At 42.7% G+C, this 15996-nt stretch overlaps 1 protein-coding gene across 3 annotated transcripts; it reads right to left on the reverse strand.

Annotated features, from left to right (window-relative positions):
• Window positions 1-6002: 6002 nt before the first annotated feature.
• PDCL (phosducin like) lies at window positions 6003-15696 on the reverse strand. Of its 3 annotated transcripts, none has more exons than XM_084650310.1 (5): window positions 15600-15696; window positions 14260-14323; window positions 9012-9183; window positions 8270-8451; window positions 6003-6778 (listed from the first exon to the last, which is right to left on the reverse strand). In XM_084650310.1, exons 1-5 carry the CDS (start codon window positions 15659-15661, stop codon window positions 6227-6229), a joined length of 1032 nt encoding a protein of 343 aa, XP_084506436.1. In that variant the 5' UTR covers window positions 15662-15696; the 3' UTR covers window positions 6003-6226. The 3 variants fall into 3 exon arrangements, with proteins under 3 accessions (XP_084506436.1, XP_084506438.1, XP_084506437.1); XM_084650312.1 differs by lacking the exon at window positions 15600-15696 and adding an exon at window positions 15537-15591; XM_084650311.1 differs by lacking the exon at window positions 15600-15696 and adding an exon at window positions 14406-14501.
• Between the last annotated feature and the right edge of the window lie 300 nt (window positions 15697-15996).

A 15996-nucleotide genomic window follows, 5' to 3' on the forward strand; every position in this document is an offset into this window, starting at 1 on the left:
TGTTGCTTAACCACCAGGGAGATTGGGCTGGAAGATTAACTCTTTCCTTACTCAAGTGGATGTACGCTTTCAGTGGCACAAAGCCCTGGTGCTAGGGATAAGGTGCACGTGGGAAACCCACCTGCATTTAACAATTGCAACTATTAATTTGTACCTCTTTAGCATCTGCTATCTCAGAGCCGCTCACAAACACTGAATCTCACAACAGTTCGATGAGGTTTCTATAAAGACGCATTACTACGTGCAAGGCAGATAACTGTGCACATAAGTATAGCTGATCAGAACATTTTCAACAAAAGTTTTTAATAAAAAAATGCTGTTTTATCAAAACCAAACATTTTGCGGAAATGTACCAATTTCAGCTGACTGTAAGGTCCCTGAGTGCCAGGGTGAACTCTGTAGAAAGAAAGACCCAAATTGAAAACCTGAGGGTTTAGATCTGAAAACAGACATTTCATCACAATTCCATTTTCATTCCAGTGTGGAATGAAAAACTTTGAAACCTGAAAAGTTGTGAAATGGAATGGTCATTTGCAAGCCAGCTTTATGCATGAGTGCTTTTTGCACATGCAATGCTGATTCTGTTCTTGTGTATGTTTGCATACACTGATTTTGCATCTGCAGTTTCTGGCCATGTCTACCTAAGAAAGAGATGCGCTGTAACAGGTTAGTTAACACATGAACACAGGGTAAAATATTAAGGTAGACAAAGCAACGTTTGGTTCTAACATGCGTTAGCTGGTCGAGGTGACCCCTCCTCCTAACACGTTAAAACACAAATTGCCCAAATACTAATATTTTAACAAGTTAGTTAACATGTTCATTTCCTAGGTGGCCAATCTGGAAAATCCAGTTCAATACAGCACAAATTCTGCTACTACAGAATCTCTCTTAAAACTTCTCTAATGGGGTCAGCAGTAGGCCAGACCCTTCATTCCTCTGTTTGCACGGGGCTGGCTTTCAGACAGCAGAGACACTGTGGCATAACATTCATCCTCTCTCACCCCATCGCCACCCTACTATGTATGACCTTCTTCATATTACGATACATTGGACCATAAACTCTTCAAGGCTGGGACCTTGTCTTGCTATTGGCACCATAAAGCACCTAGCACACACTTGAGGACTGTAAATTAATAACTGAGAGGTCATCCGGGGCAGCAGGAGATTGTTTTGATCCTATTACAATTTCACTGCGATAGGGAAAAGAGCACTTTCTGAATGTGCAAAATTTCAAAGCTATTCAAATAGCGCCAATCCCCTCTCCGAAGCCGGGTTTTATTATGATGCTAATGTTCATGCTGTCTGCATTGCAGGCTTCATAGTATATCAACCTGAACATAAATTATAACCACTTTGATTTTTTTTCCTTAAAAATGCTGTTACTAATGCTCAATGGCTTCATGTTCTCTGCTTGCATTTCTGAGATAGAGAAAATCTTAGCTTGGAGCTCTTAAATGCCTCTTTTGTGCTTATAAATTTTCCTTAAGTTAGCTGCAATTCAAGCATGTTCATATTTTAATTGCATTTCTTTTTCTGTTTATAACTCTCTTTTAAACATAACTAAATTAGAAATATTAAATCCCCTTATGTCCACAAGTGTATTACTACTATAACAGAAATATAGAAAGGCACTGCTGAGGGCTGAGTGTCGCCGCACTGACACATGGTACAAATCAAGCCACCTTAAAATATACTACACTAGGTCAAGTGTTTATAATTCAAATTACAGGGTATCATTACAAATTAATCCACTTTTTCCACAAAACGGTAACCAAAGATCAAAAACAAGTCAGGGAGTGAATGAATGAGGAAATGGCAGAGTGTTGTAATAAAAAGATTCATTACATAAGGGGTATATTTAACTCAATAATTAGAACATTTAGTATATAAAGAAAGTACACACTCCTATATAACCCATTTGGGTTGGCTATATTACTTGTGATTACTGCAGTCATGCTGAAATCATGCCAATAAAACCTTTGCATCACTCTGCATCTTGTATTTTTTTAATGAATTGGTTTACACAACATTTTACAGACTGTTTTAGAAATATTTTAGAGACTTTTAAATGCATTGGTACTATTCTTTGTATCCCTATGCTAGTCAATGCAGGCTGCCTTACTTCTATGAATCCAGCCACAAAGGCTGTAGGAGCGAGAGAGAGAGAGGGAATAGCTTTCTGTAAATCATAATGCTGCGATCTAATTTATAAAGCGCGCTCAGCACAGCACAGACAAAACACGAAAAGGTCATCAGCAAAAATTAAACCATCATAACACACAGTTGAAAAGAAACTCAAGAGTCAAAAGCTGCTGCAGGAGGAAACCAGTTCCCATAACATAAAGCAGCAGCATTCAGTAACAATAATGATCACTAATGAACAAATGGTGCCAGCCAGTTCTGGAGGTTTCTCTCCTGTATCATGAAGTGGGACCCGATCTGTGTTTTTTAGGGATGATGGGAACGTTCAGGCCCATGTTGCTGGGCAACCGAGGCAGCCACAGGGATGTTTTTTAAAAGGCTTTTGTCATTTTTAACAAAAGATGGAAAAAATGATTGTGAAGCCTGCGTGGAGGGTTTTTTGTCACCCCCCCCGCCATATATAAATTTTTTTGCTGCTTGAGTGCATTCTAATGATGCTGAGTACAAAGATGTGCTCCCAACAGCTGCTACAAGAGTAAAACCAAAATGACTGACATAAGAAGGCAGCTTCTGTTTTATCTGAACTTTCAGTGTAGAAACCAGGCAACACACTTCAAATTGGTGGGAAGGTACCCACAACGCCTCATCAAGGATCTACAGCTTGTCCTGAAGGACGACCCATCACTCTCACAGATCTTGGGAGACAGGCCAGTCCTTGCTTACAGACAGCCCCCCAACCTGAAGCAAATACTCACCAGTTACCACACACCAGAACCACTAACCCAGGAACCTACCCTTGCAACAAAGCCCGTTGCCAACTGTGCCCACATATCTATTCGGGGGACACCATCACAGGGCCGAATCACATCAGCCACACTATCAGAGGCTCGTTCACCTGCACATCCACCAATGTGATATATGCCATCATGTGCCAGCAATGCCCCTCTGCCATGTACATTGGCCAAACTGGACAGTCTCTACGTAAAAGAATAAATGGATCACAAATCAGACGTCAAGAATTATAACATTCAAAAACCAGTCAGGATAACACTTCAATCTCTTTGGTCACTCAATTACAGACCTAAAAGTGGCAATTCTTCAACAAAAAAACTTCAAAAACAGACTCCAACGAGAGACTGCTGAATTGGAATTAATTTGCAAACAGGATACAATTAACATAGGCTTGAATAAAGACTGGGAGTGGATGGGTCATTACACAAAGTGAAACTATTTCCCCATGTTTATTCCCCCTGCCCCCACCCACACTGTTCCTCAGACGTTCTTGTCAACTGCTGGAAATGGCCCACCTTGGTTATCACTACAAAAGGTCCCCCTCCCCCGCTGGAAATAGCTCACCTTACCTAATCACTCTCGTTACAGTGTGTATGATAACACCCATTGTTTCATGTTCTCTGTGTATATAAAATCTCCCCACTGTATTTTCCACTGCATAATGAAGTGAGCTGTAGCTCACGAAAGCTTTTGCTCAAATAAATTGGTTAGTCTCTAAGGTGCCACAAGTCCTCCTTTTCTTTTTGAGGATACAGACTAACACGGCTGCTCCTCTGAAACCTCACATTAATATTTGTATGAAGTGAGTTGGTTTAGTTTATTTATTGGCTTAAAGAAGATTTTCCACAACATAGCTGTTCAGTTATATGTAAGGCCAAATTCAGCCCTAACTTCTGCCATGTGTGGCCCTGCACCTCTAGGTTATATCGAATCACAATGGGTGGAAATGCAGCACAGAATGTGGTTGGTTGTGAAGTTCTGTTGTAAGTTTTGTGGGGCAGAGACTGAGTCTTCCTTTCATACACTGTGCTCAATAAATAATGCACATCAAAGAGTCCTCATTTCCTGTAGTCTCCTTGTACAGTCACGTTGCTGTGGTCTCTATATCCTAAGCTCTTGTAACAGAATGTTCTGACATAGCCATGGCAGTAAAAGGAAGCAATTTTAATTTAAGTGACTTCTACTGAGAAGAAATAGTGGATCAGTTCTGGTTGCTCACAAAGAACTAAGGTAATAAAGACAACCGAGTTCAGCTGAGTCCAAGTGTTAAAGAAGCCAACAGGGGATGGTGTGAAATTTTAGCCCAGGCCCCACCAGCCCCCACATGGGCAGCGTGAATCAGGGCTTTGCAGAAAGTGGGGAAGCCACAGAAATGGCTTCTCTATTTCTCCCAAGTCTGAGACATCATCTACTGGGACACTAAGAGATCCAGATGCAGAAGATTCCTTTCCAGTCTCTTTTGTGTGTATGTTTACAGCGTTGTTGTATCCATGTTGGTCCCAGGATATCAGAGAGACATGGTGTGTGAGGCATCTTTTGTTGGACCAGCTTCCGTTGGTGAAACAGACAAGCTTTCCAGCTTACACAGAACTCTTCTTCAGGTCTGGGAAAGGTACTGAGAACTCCATGTAAGCTGGAAAGGTTGTCTCTTTAACCAACAGAAGCTGGTCCAATAAAAGATATTACCTCCCTCACTTTGTCTCTCTATTTATGTGTATGTCCTTTAAATTCAGGGATAGTTCTCAACCATAATATTCCAAAGCACCTAGCTGAAAGGTGTAATATGAATAAACTGGGATGGGAACAGAATTTAGTACTGATTTAACATATGTTTCTGAGGGAATTATACAGATGGTGAGTGAAATCCTGGCGTCATCAAAGTTAATGGCAAAACTCTCTTCACCCTGTATTTTGTCACTGGGATGTCATACAACACTCCCACTTTTCGCTACTTGTGATGGGTTGCTTTTAACGCTGGCCTCCCTCTGCTCAAGTAACCATTAGCAAACCCATGGATCAATATTTTAAAAGGCTATAGGGAGCATCATTTAGAGAGTTCTGAACGAAGAAAGATTCTCACATTTAGATCCAATATAGGGTTAAATAATGAAGACCACTGTCCCACTAAAGAATAACTTTTAGGATGGAGTGGTGAATTGCGCTAGTTATCAAGTGAGAGGGGGAAATACTCTACACTGTCAAAACTACAAGACTTTTGAAGAGTGGAACATGTAAGAGACAGGGAATGGGATATGGGGCCTTTCACTTTTGATTCACTGGTGTGAATCCAGCTTCAGGTTAGTAATGATTAAAGCTGTTCTTGTAATGGACCGTCTTAGAAGCTCATGGTCTCAATCCTATTCCTTTTGTGTAGGTGTCCACTTAAAAAAATAATAATAAATAATAATAATAATAAAAATAAATAAATCACCTGCTCCATTGGTAGCCCTGCCGACTCTAAGCAAACAAGCAAAAGCCTGATTGAATGAACAAACAGGGATTAGATTCCCCCATGTCAGGGTTCACATGATGCTTCCTGTGCCACATCTCTTCCCTAAACAGAGGACGTCAGTTCCCAGGCCACCAAGCCAGGACTTTCTACCAGCACCAATTAACCGTCTATATCAGTGGTTCCCAAACTTGTTCCACCGCTTGTGTAGTGAAAGCCCCGGGCGGGCCGAGCCGGTTTGTTTACCTGCCACGTCCACAGGTTCGGCCGATTGCAGCTCCCAGTGGCCGCGGTTTGCTGCTCCAGGCCAATGGGAGCTGCTGGAAGTGGCACAGGCTGAGGGATGTACTGGCCGACGCTTCCAGTAGCTCCCATTGGCCTGGAGCAGTGATCCTGCAGACACGACAGGTAAACAAACCGGCCTGGCCCGCCAGGGGCTTTCCCTGCATAAGCGGTGGAACAAGTTTGGGAACCACTGGTCTATATAATTCAAAGGATGAGATTATATGTAGAACAGGACTGACTATGTAAGAGGAGCTGCTGAATAACCACTGGCAATCAATTTAAGATTTGCTTCACATTTATACACTTCAAAAACACTTTACTAGGTGCAAGACACTTTTAGTTTCCATTTTATTGAAGCAATTTAACCACACGTTAAGAATTCTTTACATTACATACAATAAAGGCTCTTAAAGTACTAATGGGCTAAAAGCCAAAGTGCATGGGAAGGAGAGAAAAAATATACAAAAAATACGGAAAAGAACAAATGAACAATCTACAGCAACAAGAGACCCCACAGGGCAACCCCAGCTTACTGAACCCTTTTGTTCACTTTTTTCAGTCTATCTCCAAATCACTGTCTTCACTATAACATGCAGATGGGTTACATATGGAAGTCAGGAGCAGCAGATCCTTCTCTGGGAGCAGACCACACTCCTGTAAAAAAGCCTCCAGGTCCACGGCAAAAAAATCTTCTCCAAGCTGGTCGGTGATTCGGACGAAGTTGCCAATGAGTTCCCCTCCCTTATAGATGAGCAAAGCAGGCAGAGCATTATTCGTAAAGCGAGTGCTGGCACCAATCAGGGAACTCTTTACTCGACAAAATTTGACTGTAGGGTATTCAGCAGCAAGACAGATCATGCAGCCACTCACAGATTCAGAGCCAGGGATGTCATCTTCATAGATGTGGATCATGATCAGCGTGTTCTTGTGTTCTTTATCAACAGTGTCCAAAAACCCTTCCCCACTGCTGATCTCAAAAACCTGCTTAAACTGCTGCCCGCTATGCAGCTGCTGCCTCATCTCCTCCATTCGCTGCTTCCTGTACTGCTGTAAAAAGGCTTCATCATCTTCGCCATCATGAATCATGTTATATTCTTGTAAAGTCATCTATAAGGTGCACAAAGAAACGTCATAAACGCACCAGAGAGAGAAATCTAGAACTCCATACATGTTACATGCAGTTAGTATTTAAATCAAGGATGGACAGAGTTTGACCTGCATCGTTCTTCATCGTTAATACCAAGGTACAGACCATGGAGGCCAGAGTTCCCACCATAAGATACTCCATTTTGGTCCATCCGGAAAGCATATCTGATAAAGACAGAGTTTCCTACATGGGGACTTCTAGCCTCCATAGGCTGGATTAAAAGTGAGTGACTATAATGTGCTCCCATTTTATTCAAATTAGCTATGGCCACATGCTCCAAGTAAGCTGCCAATACTGCTCTTAGATGGGCAGCTTGGACATTATTTCCAATTTGAGTGGATACTGTCAGATTCCCAGTTTGTTTTTTCATCTTTTTTCCCTAAGTAAATAGAGTAAATCTATATTAGAAACTGAACATTTATTTCCATACCAGATTTATTTCTTTGGCAAAAATAAATGTTCCCATGTTTTCTCTGGCATTGGAATTAACTTGGGTTTTGTGGTTATCTTTCAACATCTTGCTTCATTAAGAATTAGTCATCATGCTCTAGGTGTAGGGTTTGTTAGTTTAATGCTGTTGCAGTCAGCAGGGGAACACAAAAAAATCAGTGAAAAACAGTGATTATTTCAGGCAGAGAGAAAATCTCTTTGGAAATGTGAAGTTCGTGTAAATTAAAAACAAACAGATACCTAAAATTCAAGCAATTTCCCCCCATTATCACTTTATGATCTTAAATTGTTGGGCATGAGTGACCAAATGTAACTAATAACTCATGAACATAATACTGGTTTATTGTCAAATAGCACCACCACTTTAGCAACCTGTTCAATCAGATTCATAGGAACTGGTAATACAAGTCAATTGACCAAAACATCCCACTTAGCTTTTAAATAATTTACCACCTCTGCCATTTTCTGCCTTTGATGTCTAATGCTTTCCTGTCAGTTTGAAGACTAAACTGATCTCTTAACATTCATTTACCGTACATTATAATCAATCAGGCCTCCTGGAAAGCAGACAGTCTTACACAACTCTCATTAACTTACAAGATGAAGATATTTTTCAGGCACAGTTGCTGCATTGTCGTTCCCCCCCCCCCCCCTTTTTTTTTTAAACTGTTTCACAAACTTGGAAATAAATTTGATGAATGCATGCAAGGAAAATACACTGTGTCTGATACAGACTCCGTCAGTGGTCTTGGGCCAGTCACTTATTACTTAACACTTAAGTGTATAACATTTTCAAAGTACTGCACAAACATTAAATCATCTTGACACTACTTCTGGGAGGTAGGTAATCATTGTGCTCGGTCTCAATTTTTCCACCTGTTAAAAGCAATAATAAATAACTACCATGCAATTACCATTCATGATTTTTTGCAAAGCAGCTGAAAAACAGAAACTGCTAAAATTTATTAACACAGAAGTCTCTTACTGTGCTCCTAGGTTACCTTTCCATTGATTTTTTCCTGAAGTTCTTTCTGCTTCTGTTTATCCTCCTCTTCATCCAAGTGAGATCTGCAAGTCATGGATAACTTTTTTATAAGTCGTTCCATCTCTCTGCACTGCTCCTCTCGCTGCTCCGTCTCCAGTTGCTTGAATCTTCGCCAATCATTTATGACACCCTTTGGACCTGAAGGTAAAACATGCAGGTATTTTGCTTAGACAGAAACAATCTTTGTCTATTGCACTTTCCATTCAGGATCTCAGAGTCCTTTACAAATAGCAGTTAAAGGACAGACCATGTTTTAGGCTTATTGTATACTGCTCAATACACTATAATAAAGCATAGGAATGGTAGCAAGTAACTCCCCATTTCTGCAGTTGACTCTTATGTCCTTGAACAAGTCACTCAACTTCGCTGTGTCTGTTTTCTTATCTCTATAATAGACATAAAGCTTACCTACCTATATTACTTTCCTATTAATCTCAAAAGGATGTTGTGAAGATTAATATCTGTACTGAGCTTTGACACATTACCACCATCCAGGTTTAGAGATATCCTCCAGCAGTTAGTATGGAAATGTGTCCTCATCAATTTCACCTTGCTATTATCCTGTTGCTGAGCCCTAATGAAAAGTGCTACTCTTGAATGTCCTATTTATGTATGTCCCAGTTGTGTGGGTACGGATTCCTCTCTCCCAGTCCTGGACAGGCATGCACAGGAGGATAAAATATTTTATGTCACAGTACCTGTATTAACTGCAGTGCCCTCGCTCCTCAGCTCCACCTCCCCACCAATCGTGTCGGGACCGGCGCTCTCTCTGACCTTATCTTCCTTCTCACTGTCCTCATCTTCACTGCTGCTGTAGTAGTACTGGAGCCTCTCACCAAGCAGTTTATCATCTAAAGTAGTCATGGTATTCTAAAGAGAGAGAGGGGTAGGTCAGCATCAATTCTAAAGAGAGAGAGGGGTAGGTCAGCATCAATGCCTCTCTGCTTTATACAACCGCACCCACAAACACTATCAAGTATCACCTCAAATGTACAGCATTAGCCCCATAATCCTCCAGAGAAAAGCATGAAGGTCGGCTATTCAAATGAGAACAGTTTATAAACCACTACCAACAAGACTATGCTGCAACTAGCCAACCTCTTTGTGAATGAATTGATAATAAACACATCTGAAATGATGAGTAAACCAAAAACAAACAACAAAAAGCTCTTTATTACAGTTTTTTCTTCAATAGATAAAGTATGAGGCATTCAAAATATTTATTCAGAGATGATAGTTCTGTTCATTAACAATGGTTCAAGATCACTACATACCCAACCGTAAAACCTGCGCCAATTACATTTCCTTCTGGATTTTTTACATTTATTAAGTTTCAACTTCTAGTATTGTGCGCACAATTACTAATGTTTTAGCAATGGCGAATGATGATCGGAACATGATCAATGAGACTAACAGTTGTATGCACTTTTGATAAAGTATCAAAGCCACTAACGCAATTAAAAGCTTGCAGTGAAAATACAGAAAAAACAGGAATGTTACAATACAGTTTTTAAAAATATTAAAAGTTAAATTCTAACCCTTATTCCTTACCCCCACCTTCCCTTACAAAGAAAAGGAGACAGTGCGCAGTATCAACTTGTATCTCAAGAAATATCCTTCAGGGTTTCTTTTAGAAGCTTATCTCTAGGAGATTATTACTAAACATGAAAAATTCTATGTAGGCTCAAAGTTGGCACCTGGTCTCTTTCCAGAATCAAACAGAATCTCAACAAACCTCCAGCAAATCTCTTTTCTCAAATTTATGTAATGCAAGCGTGGAAAAAGAAAGATATATATTTTAACCAATGGTGCTTTGTGTACTAACAACTGTCAGTTTCACAGGTCATTTCACAATAAGGATAAGCTCTGTAGCAAGAGGGGAACTCTGCTTTTGGCATTAGTCTGTGTAGTTGCAAGTCTGCAATTTTTACAAAATATAATTATATTTATAATTTATATAGTACCAGTGTGCAAATAAATCATTATATTTGGCAAATAAGTTGTTTTTGTTAATCTGCCTGTGCAGGACTCGCAAGCAGTTAACATTTCACAAAGCTCATTTTCACTTTAATAAAACTCAGTTGTAGCATATTACGCAAATTGATAATGCTGGCACCTCAGATACTAGCAGAAGTGCTACAACAAGGCTTGGAAGAATTAGATTTTTACTGGTAAATATTGATTTCACCACACAGACACAAACCAGCAAAAAATATTTACATCGATAATAATCGAAACATACAGATAGGCAAAATAAGAAAAATACTGCTTGAAAACTTATTAGTTTGATTTAAGGATATTTATTTTGTATATGAGGTTGATAATTTGTGTTTTAATGGTTATAAAGCTTTAACTTCTATCATTAAACCATTATTGTCTGACCCTCTGGTAGTTTCCCACAACTATGAACATTTAAATAGATAAATATATTTTAAAAATGCTTAAAAATAATCAATATTATCAGTCAAAACTAAAAAAGTTAAAAATTGAATTTGCCAAGCCAATATGTACTAATCACAATTACCCTTACATCCATCAATTGACCCGAGTTACACCATTTCTCCATCTAAATACCGTTCTGTTGGCTAGAGATTAGCCGATGACAGCAGGAGGAGGATATTCCCTGAAAAAGCTATCTGGGGCATTAGTAATTTACATACACCCTCTAAAACCAAATGGGCGTAAGAGCAAACAGCGTCAAACATAAGAGACCATAAACTGAATTACTGCCTCGGGCTGTAAAGAGAGTTCAGAGCTCCGCTAACAGCTTCCACAACAATTCTCCAGGGCCGAGTTCAGAGCTCCGCTAACAGCTTCCACAACAATTCTCCAGGGCCGATGGAATAAAAGCAAACCCTTCACTGGTGTGAACTGCGACCCGGAAGCGCCTGCTGTAAAACTGAGTAACCTATTTCCAATTTATTTTTGGGGGGGGGGGGTATGAGTGTGTGTGACTGACTCTATATCATATGTTGATGAGGTGGACCTAACTGTCTTTATTTCTATGACAAGGGCACAATCTATAGTGTAAGGAGAAAGTAGTGTTTTTAGGTTTTCTATCAACCACTAGCAGTATCTGCAAACTGTTGAAAGTAGGATTATGCAGATTAATGAGTAGATAGCCAGATGATTCAGGCTAAAAGGTGATGATTACTGAGATTATTTTTCAGAGTAGAGAAAAATTACACAGAAGATATGTTTCAGAGTAGCAGCCGTGTTAGTCTGTATTCGCAAAAAGAAAAGGAGTACTTGTGGCACCTTAGAGACTAACCAATTTATTTCTCCACATAGAATCATAGAATATCAGGGTTGGAAGGGACCTCAGGAGATCATCTAGTCCAACCCCCTGCTCAAAGCAGGACCAATCCCCAATTTTTGCCCCAGATCCCTAAATGGCCCCCTCAAGGATTTAACTCACAATTGAGCATGAGCTTTCGTGAGCTACAGCTCACTTCATCGGATGCAGAAGGATATGGCCTGTATCTACCCTAGAGAAACACAGAGGTAACCAGCTAGTATTTTGGATAAGGTACATTGTCAAATTTGACTAATAGCACAACACAGCACACAGTCAAAAGACAGCTGTATTTTTCTAAGTGTTCATCCATATATGAAACAGGGCTCATGGAGAACGAAAACCAAGGAATGAAAGAAGTTAACACCCTTAAAACCCCCTGCCAGCTTTAAACTGAGCCAAAAAGTTGCTCTGTCATGCTGAATTTAGGTATTCTATTTTATTTCCATGTACTACTGGAAAATGTTTAGAGATCCTTAGCATTATGTCTGCTCAAGAAATTAAAGTGTTCATTACATTCAGGAGACCTGGGATTGGAGGCGATTCCCTGTTCTGCAAGAGGTAATTAGTTTTGCTTAAGGGCTTGGTTGTGGGAGAATTCTGATTTCTTTTTACCTTCTCTTCTGCTTGCACACCAAGCAAACTATTTTCCAATACAGAGAAAAGGTAGAGCAAAGAAACCAGGAAAAAAAAAAAAAGTGGGTACCATGTATGCCTGAGGCCTGTATCCTGACACAAAATTCCAATTCTTTCCTGTGTATCAAATGGAACTCAAATTAACAACGATTAATTTACAGGTATTTTCTAGTTATAGTGCACCATCTAACAGGCAGATTTATGTACAAAACAGAGATATTCTGCTTATTTCAAATTAACTCAGAGTGTGTGGAGTGTAACAAATTACACACATGATAAAGCAAGTCTGCAACTATATGTCTTCAAAATGATCACTTCAGTTCTTGCAAGCTAAATAGGGTTGGATTGGGTCAGTTCTTAGATGCAAGACCACCACGGTACAACCCTAGTTCTGCAAAAAGTCATTTTGGTGATTCTGTAGGTAGTTCATTTCTCTTTGAGTTGATAACAAAAAGCATCTCAAGTCCCTCTCTAGTACGGTGCTTTTGTTGTGTACATAGGGGAAAACTTTAGAAGATCACTCCTGTGCTACCATAAGACAACATTTAATAGTTAACCTACTTAGCAATAAATGCTGGCAAGTGTTGATTTCATTGTACAAACACCAATTGAAAAACATATTCCCACCAAAAATAAAAATGTACGGATAGGCAAAGCCAGAAAAATACTGCTTGAAAACTTTTATTAAAGGAGATTTACTTGGCATATTTTGACAATTTGTGTTTTAATGGTTATAATGCTTTAACTTTTTGAATCGGTGTCTAATATTATTACATAATAATGTCTGACCCTCCCCATAACTTCCCGCAACTCTGAAAATTGAAAGAAAAAAAAAAGATTAACACCCATAAGTTTCCACAACTGTGAAAATTTAAACTGATAAAAATTAAAAAAATGCTTAAAAACAAACATTGACATCATCTACCAAAATAATAAAAAATAAAAATAAAAATCAAATTCTGCCAAACTTAGCTATAATGTTTCACAGAGATCTAATTTGTGCTCAACTTCTATATTTGGTATCTCTATCTCAAACTGGCCTGTTGTTCCTTTTTACTTTCTTTTTGTTTAAAAATTAATTTCAAGACAGAATATTTTAGCACACCTAAAGTTTTTGCCATCAGCAGGAAACCATACAATGGTTTTGACACTTTGCAGATATGAATGTAGATGAAGCCAGTCTCCTGGTCTGTGCTGTTCAAATGCAATGGATTTATTGCAGAATTACTAAACTCAGATTAATGTTATTAAAAATGAATCTCTAATCAAACCAAGTTTATGCCTGCACTGTTTCTGGCTGTTTGCCCCATATATGGCCTATATCTGGGCCTTAGAATGAGGGTGGTCATGTGTACCAGGGAAGAACAAAGGTGGTTCTGAAGACAAACATAGAAAGGAAACAATGTCCTCCTACATTACCATATTTATTAATAGGTTTCAGAGTAGCAGCCATGTCAGTCTGTATCTGTAAAAAGAAAAGGAGGACTTGTGGCACCTTAGAGACTAACAAATTTATTTGAGCATAAGCTTTCGTGAGCTACAGTATCACTTCACGAAAGCTTATGCTCAAATAAATTTCCATATTTATTAATAAAAAGAAAAGGAGTACTTGTGGCACCTTAGAGACTAACCAATTTATTTGAGCATGAGCTTTCGTGAGCTACAGCTCACTTCATCGGATCCGATGAAGTGAGCTGTAGCTCACGAAAGCTCATGCTCAAATAAATTGGTTAGTCTCTAAGGTGCCACAAGTACTCCTTTTCTTTTTGCGAATACAGACTAACACGGCTGTTACTCTGAAACCTGTCATATTTATTAATGTTACCTGAGCAAAGGGAACAGGAAACCAGTATACACAGCCTGTACCTATAAGAAAACCTGAACGGAATAAATGCACATGTAGTATTTTTTCCCTCCTTGTTTTGTACAAACATTTTAAATAAAAGAAAAGAAAAGAAAAGAAAAGAAAGAAAACGGGCTGGGCCCATAAACTAAAAACAAATCAGGAGACTCACAGTTCCTGGCTCGTTTGCAGGGCTGACCTCTGGGCCACCTCTCCACCAGTGCTGGTCTCGCTGACTATAAATGCAGATGTAGGAACATGTCACAAAGGGACCGAGAAGAGCTCTCTGTGTAACCGATATTTCTCACCATGTTTTACCTTCAGCCTCCAACCCCATCAGCTCTGGAAAGTGCCAGGCCTGGCTATGGAGCTGTAGGCACAGCAGCTCCAGAAGGGATCCTGGGCCACCACCCCCCCACCCACCAGCACCCCCCTCCCTCGCAGACCACCGCTCCGACCCCCCTCCCTCCCAGACCACCCCCCTCTCCCTTCCCACCCGCACCCCCTCCCTCGCAGACCACCCCTCCGACCCCTCCCCCCTCCCCACCAGCACCCCCGTCCCTCGCAGACCACCGCTCCGACCCCTCCCCCGACCCATCAGCACCCCCGTCCCTCCCAGACCACCCCCCTCTCCCTCCCCACCCGCACTCCCTCCCTCGCAGACCACCCCTCCGACCCCTCCCCCCTCCCCACCAGCACCCCCCTTCCTCGCAGACCACCGCTCCGACCCCTCCCCCGACCCATCAGCACCCCCGTCCCTCCCAGACCACCCCCCTCTCCCTCCCCACCCGCACCCCCTCCCTCGCAGACCACCCCTCCGACCCCTCCCCACCAGCACCCCCTTCCCTCGCAGACCACCCCTCCGACCCCTCCCCCGACCCCCCAGCACTCCCCTCCCTCCCTCACCCCCCAGCACCCCCTCCCTTCCAGACCACTCTCCTCTCCCTCCCCACCCGCACCCCCTCCCATGAAGACCACCCCTCCTCCCCACCCACCAGCACCCCCTCCCCCCGACCCACCAGCACCCCCCTCCCTCCCAGGCCACCCCTCCCCCGACCCATCAGCACCCCCTTCCCTCCCAGACCACCCCTCCGACCCCTCCCCCGACCCATCAGCACCCCCTCCCAGACCACCCCCCTCTCCCTCCCCACCCGCACCCCCTCCCTCGCAGACCACCCCTCCGACCCCTCCCCCGACCCATCAGCACCCCCTCCCAGACCACCCCCCTCTCCCTCCCCACCCACACCCCCTCCCTCGCAGACCACCTCTCCGACCCCTCCCCCGACCCATCAGCACCCCCTCCCCCTCCCACGCAGACCACCCCTCCCCCCGACCCACCAGCACCCCCTCCCTCCCAGAGCACCCCTCCGAACCTCCCCGACCCCTCCCCGACCACCAGGCAGATCCCCTGCCCCCGCTATCCAGAACCCGGCCCCGCCCCTCTGTCACCTCCCGGCCGGCCCCCGCCTCGCCCCCCGCGCGCGGCCTCCTGGCGCCGCCGCCCGCACCCACCGCTCCGGCGCCCCCCGAGGACGAGCAGCGCAAAGGAGGCCGGGAAAGCAGGGCGGCCCCATTCAGCGAGGGGTGGGGAAGGGGAGAGAGAGACGGTCCCTTGCTGGCAATGGTACAACCCGGCGGCAATGCACGTTGAGCGGACGGGAGCGCAACCACCTCCCAAAAGGGGGGGGGGGTTGTTTTCGCCTCGCTAATCGGGATAGGCAGCCTGCGCTCAGCGCCACGCGGAGCTCCAGCAGCTGACCTGCTCTGACCCACCGGCCCCCCTTCCGCCGGGAATAGAACCCAGGCGTCCTGACCCCCCCCTCCCCCCGGGACTAGAGAGAGTTGGGATCGCCCGGGGGGCCGGGTTTAAACTCGTCCCGCAGCTAGAGCGCCTCCGGCTGCTGCAGCC

Source organism: Lepidochelys olivacea (assembly GCF_965140295.1).
Source record: "Lepidochelys olivacea isolate rLepOli2 genome assembly, chromosome: 16".
Classification (NCBI taxonomy): Eukaryota; Metazoa; Chordata; order Testudines; family Cheloniidae; genus Lepidochelys; species Lepidochelys olivacea.

Bases quoted from the DNA above. Each gene is read 5' to 3' on its own strand.
- PDCL (XM_084650310.1), bottom strand. From the start codon at position 15,661: ATGGGGCCGCCCTGCTTTCCCGGCCTCCTTTGCGCTGCTCGTCCTCGG. The intron at 9,184-14,259 runs GTGAGTCTCCTG...CTCTCTCTTTAG, and splicing joins CTGCAAACGAGCCAGGAACT to AATACCATGACTACTTTAGA. The intron at 8,452-9,011 runs GTACTGTGACAT...TTTTACCTTCAG, and splicing joins GGGCACTGCAGTTAATACAG to GTCCAAAGGGTGTCATAAAT.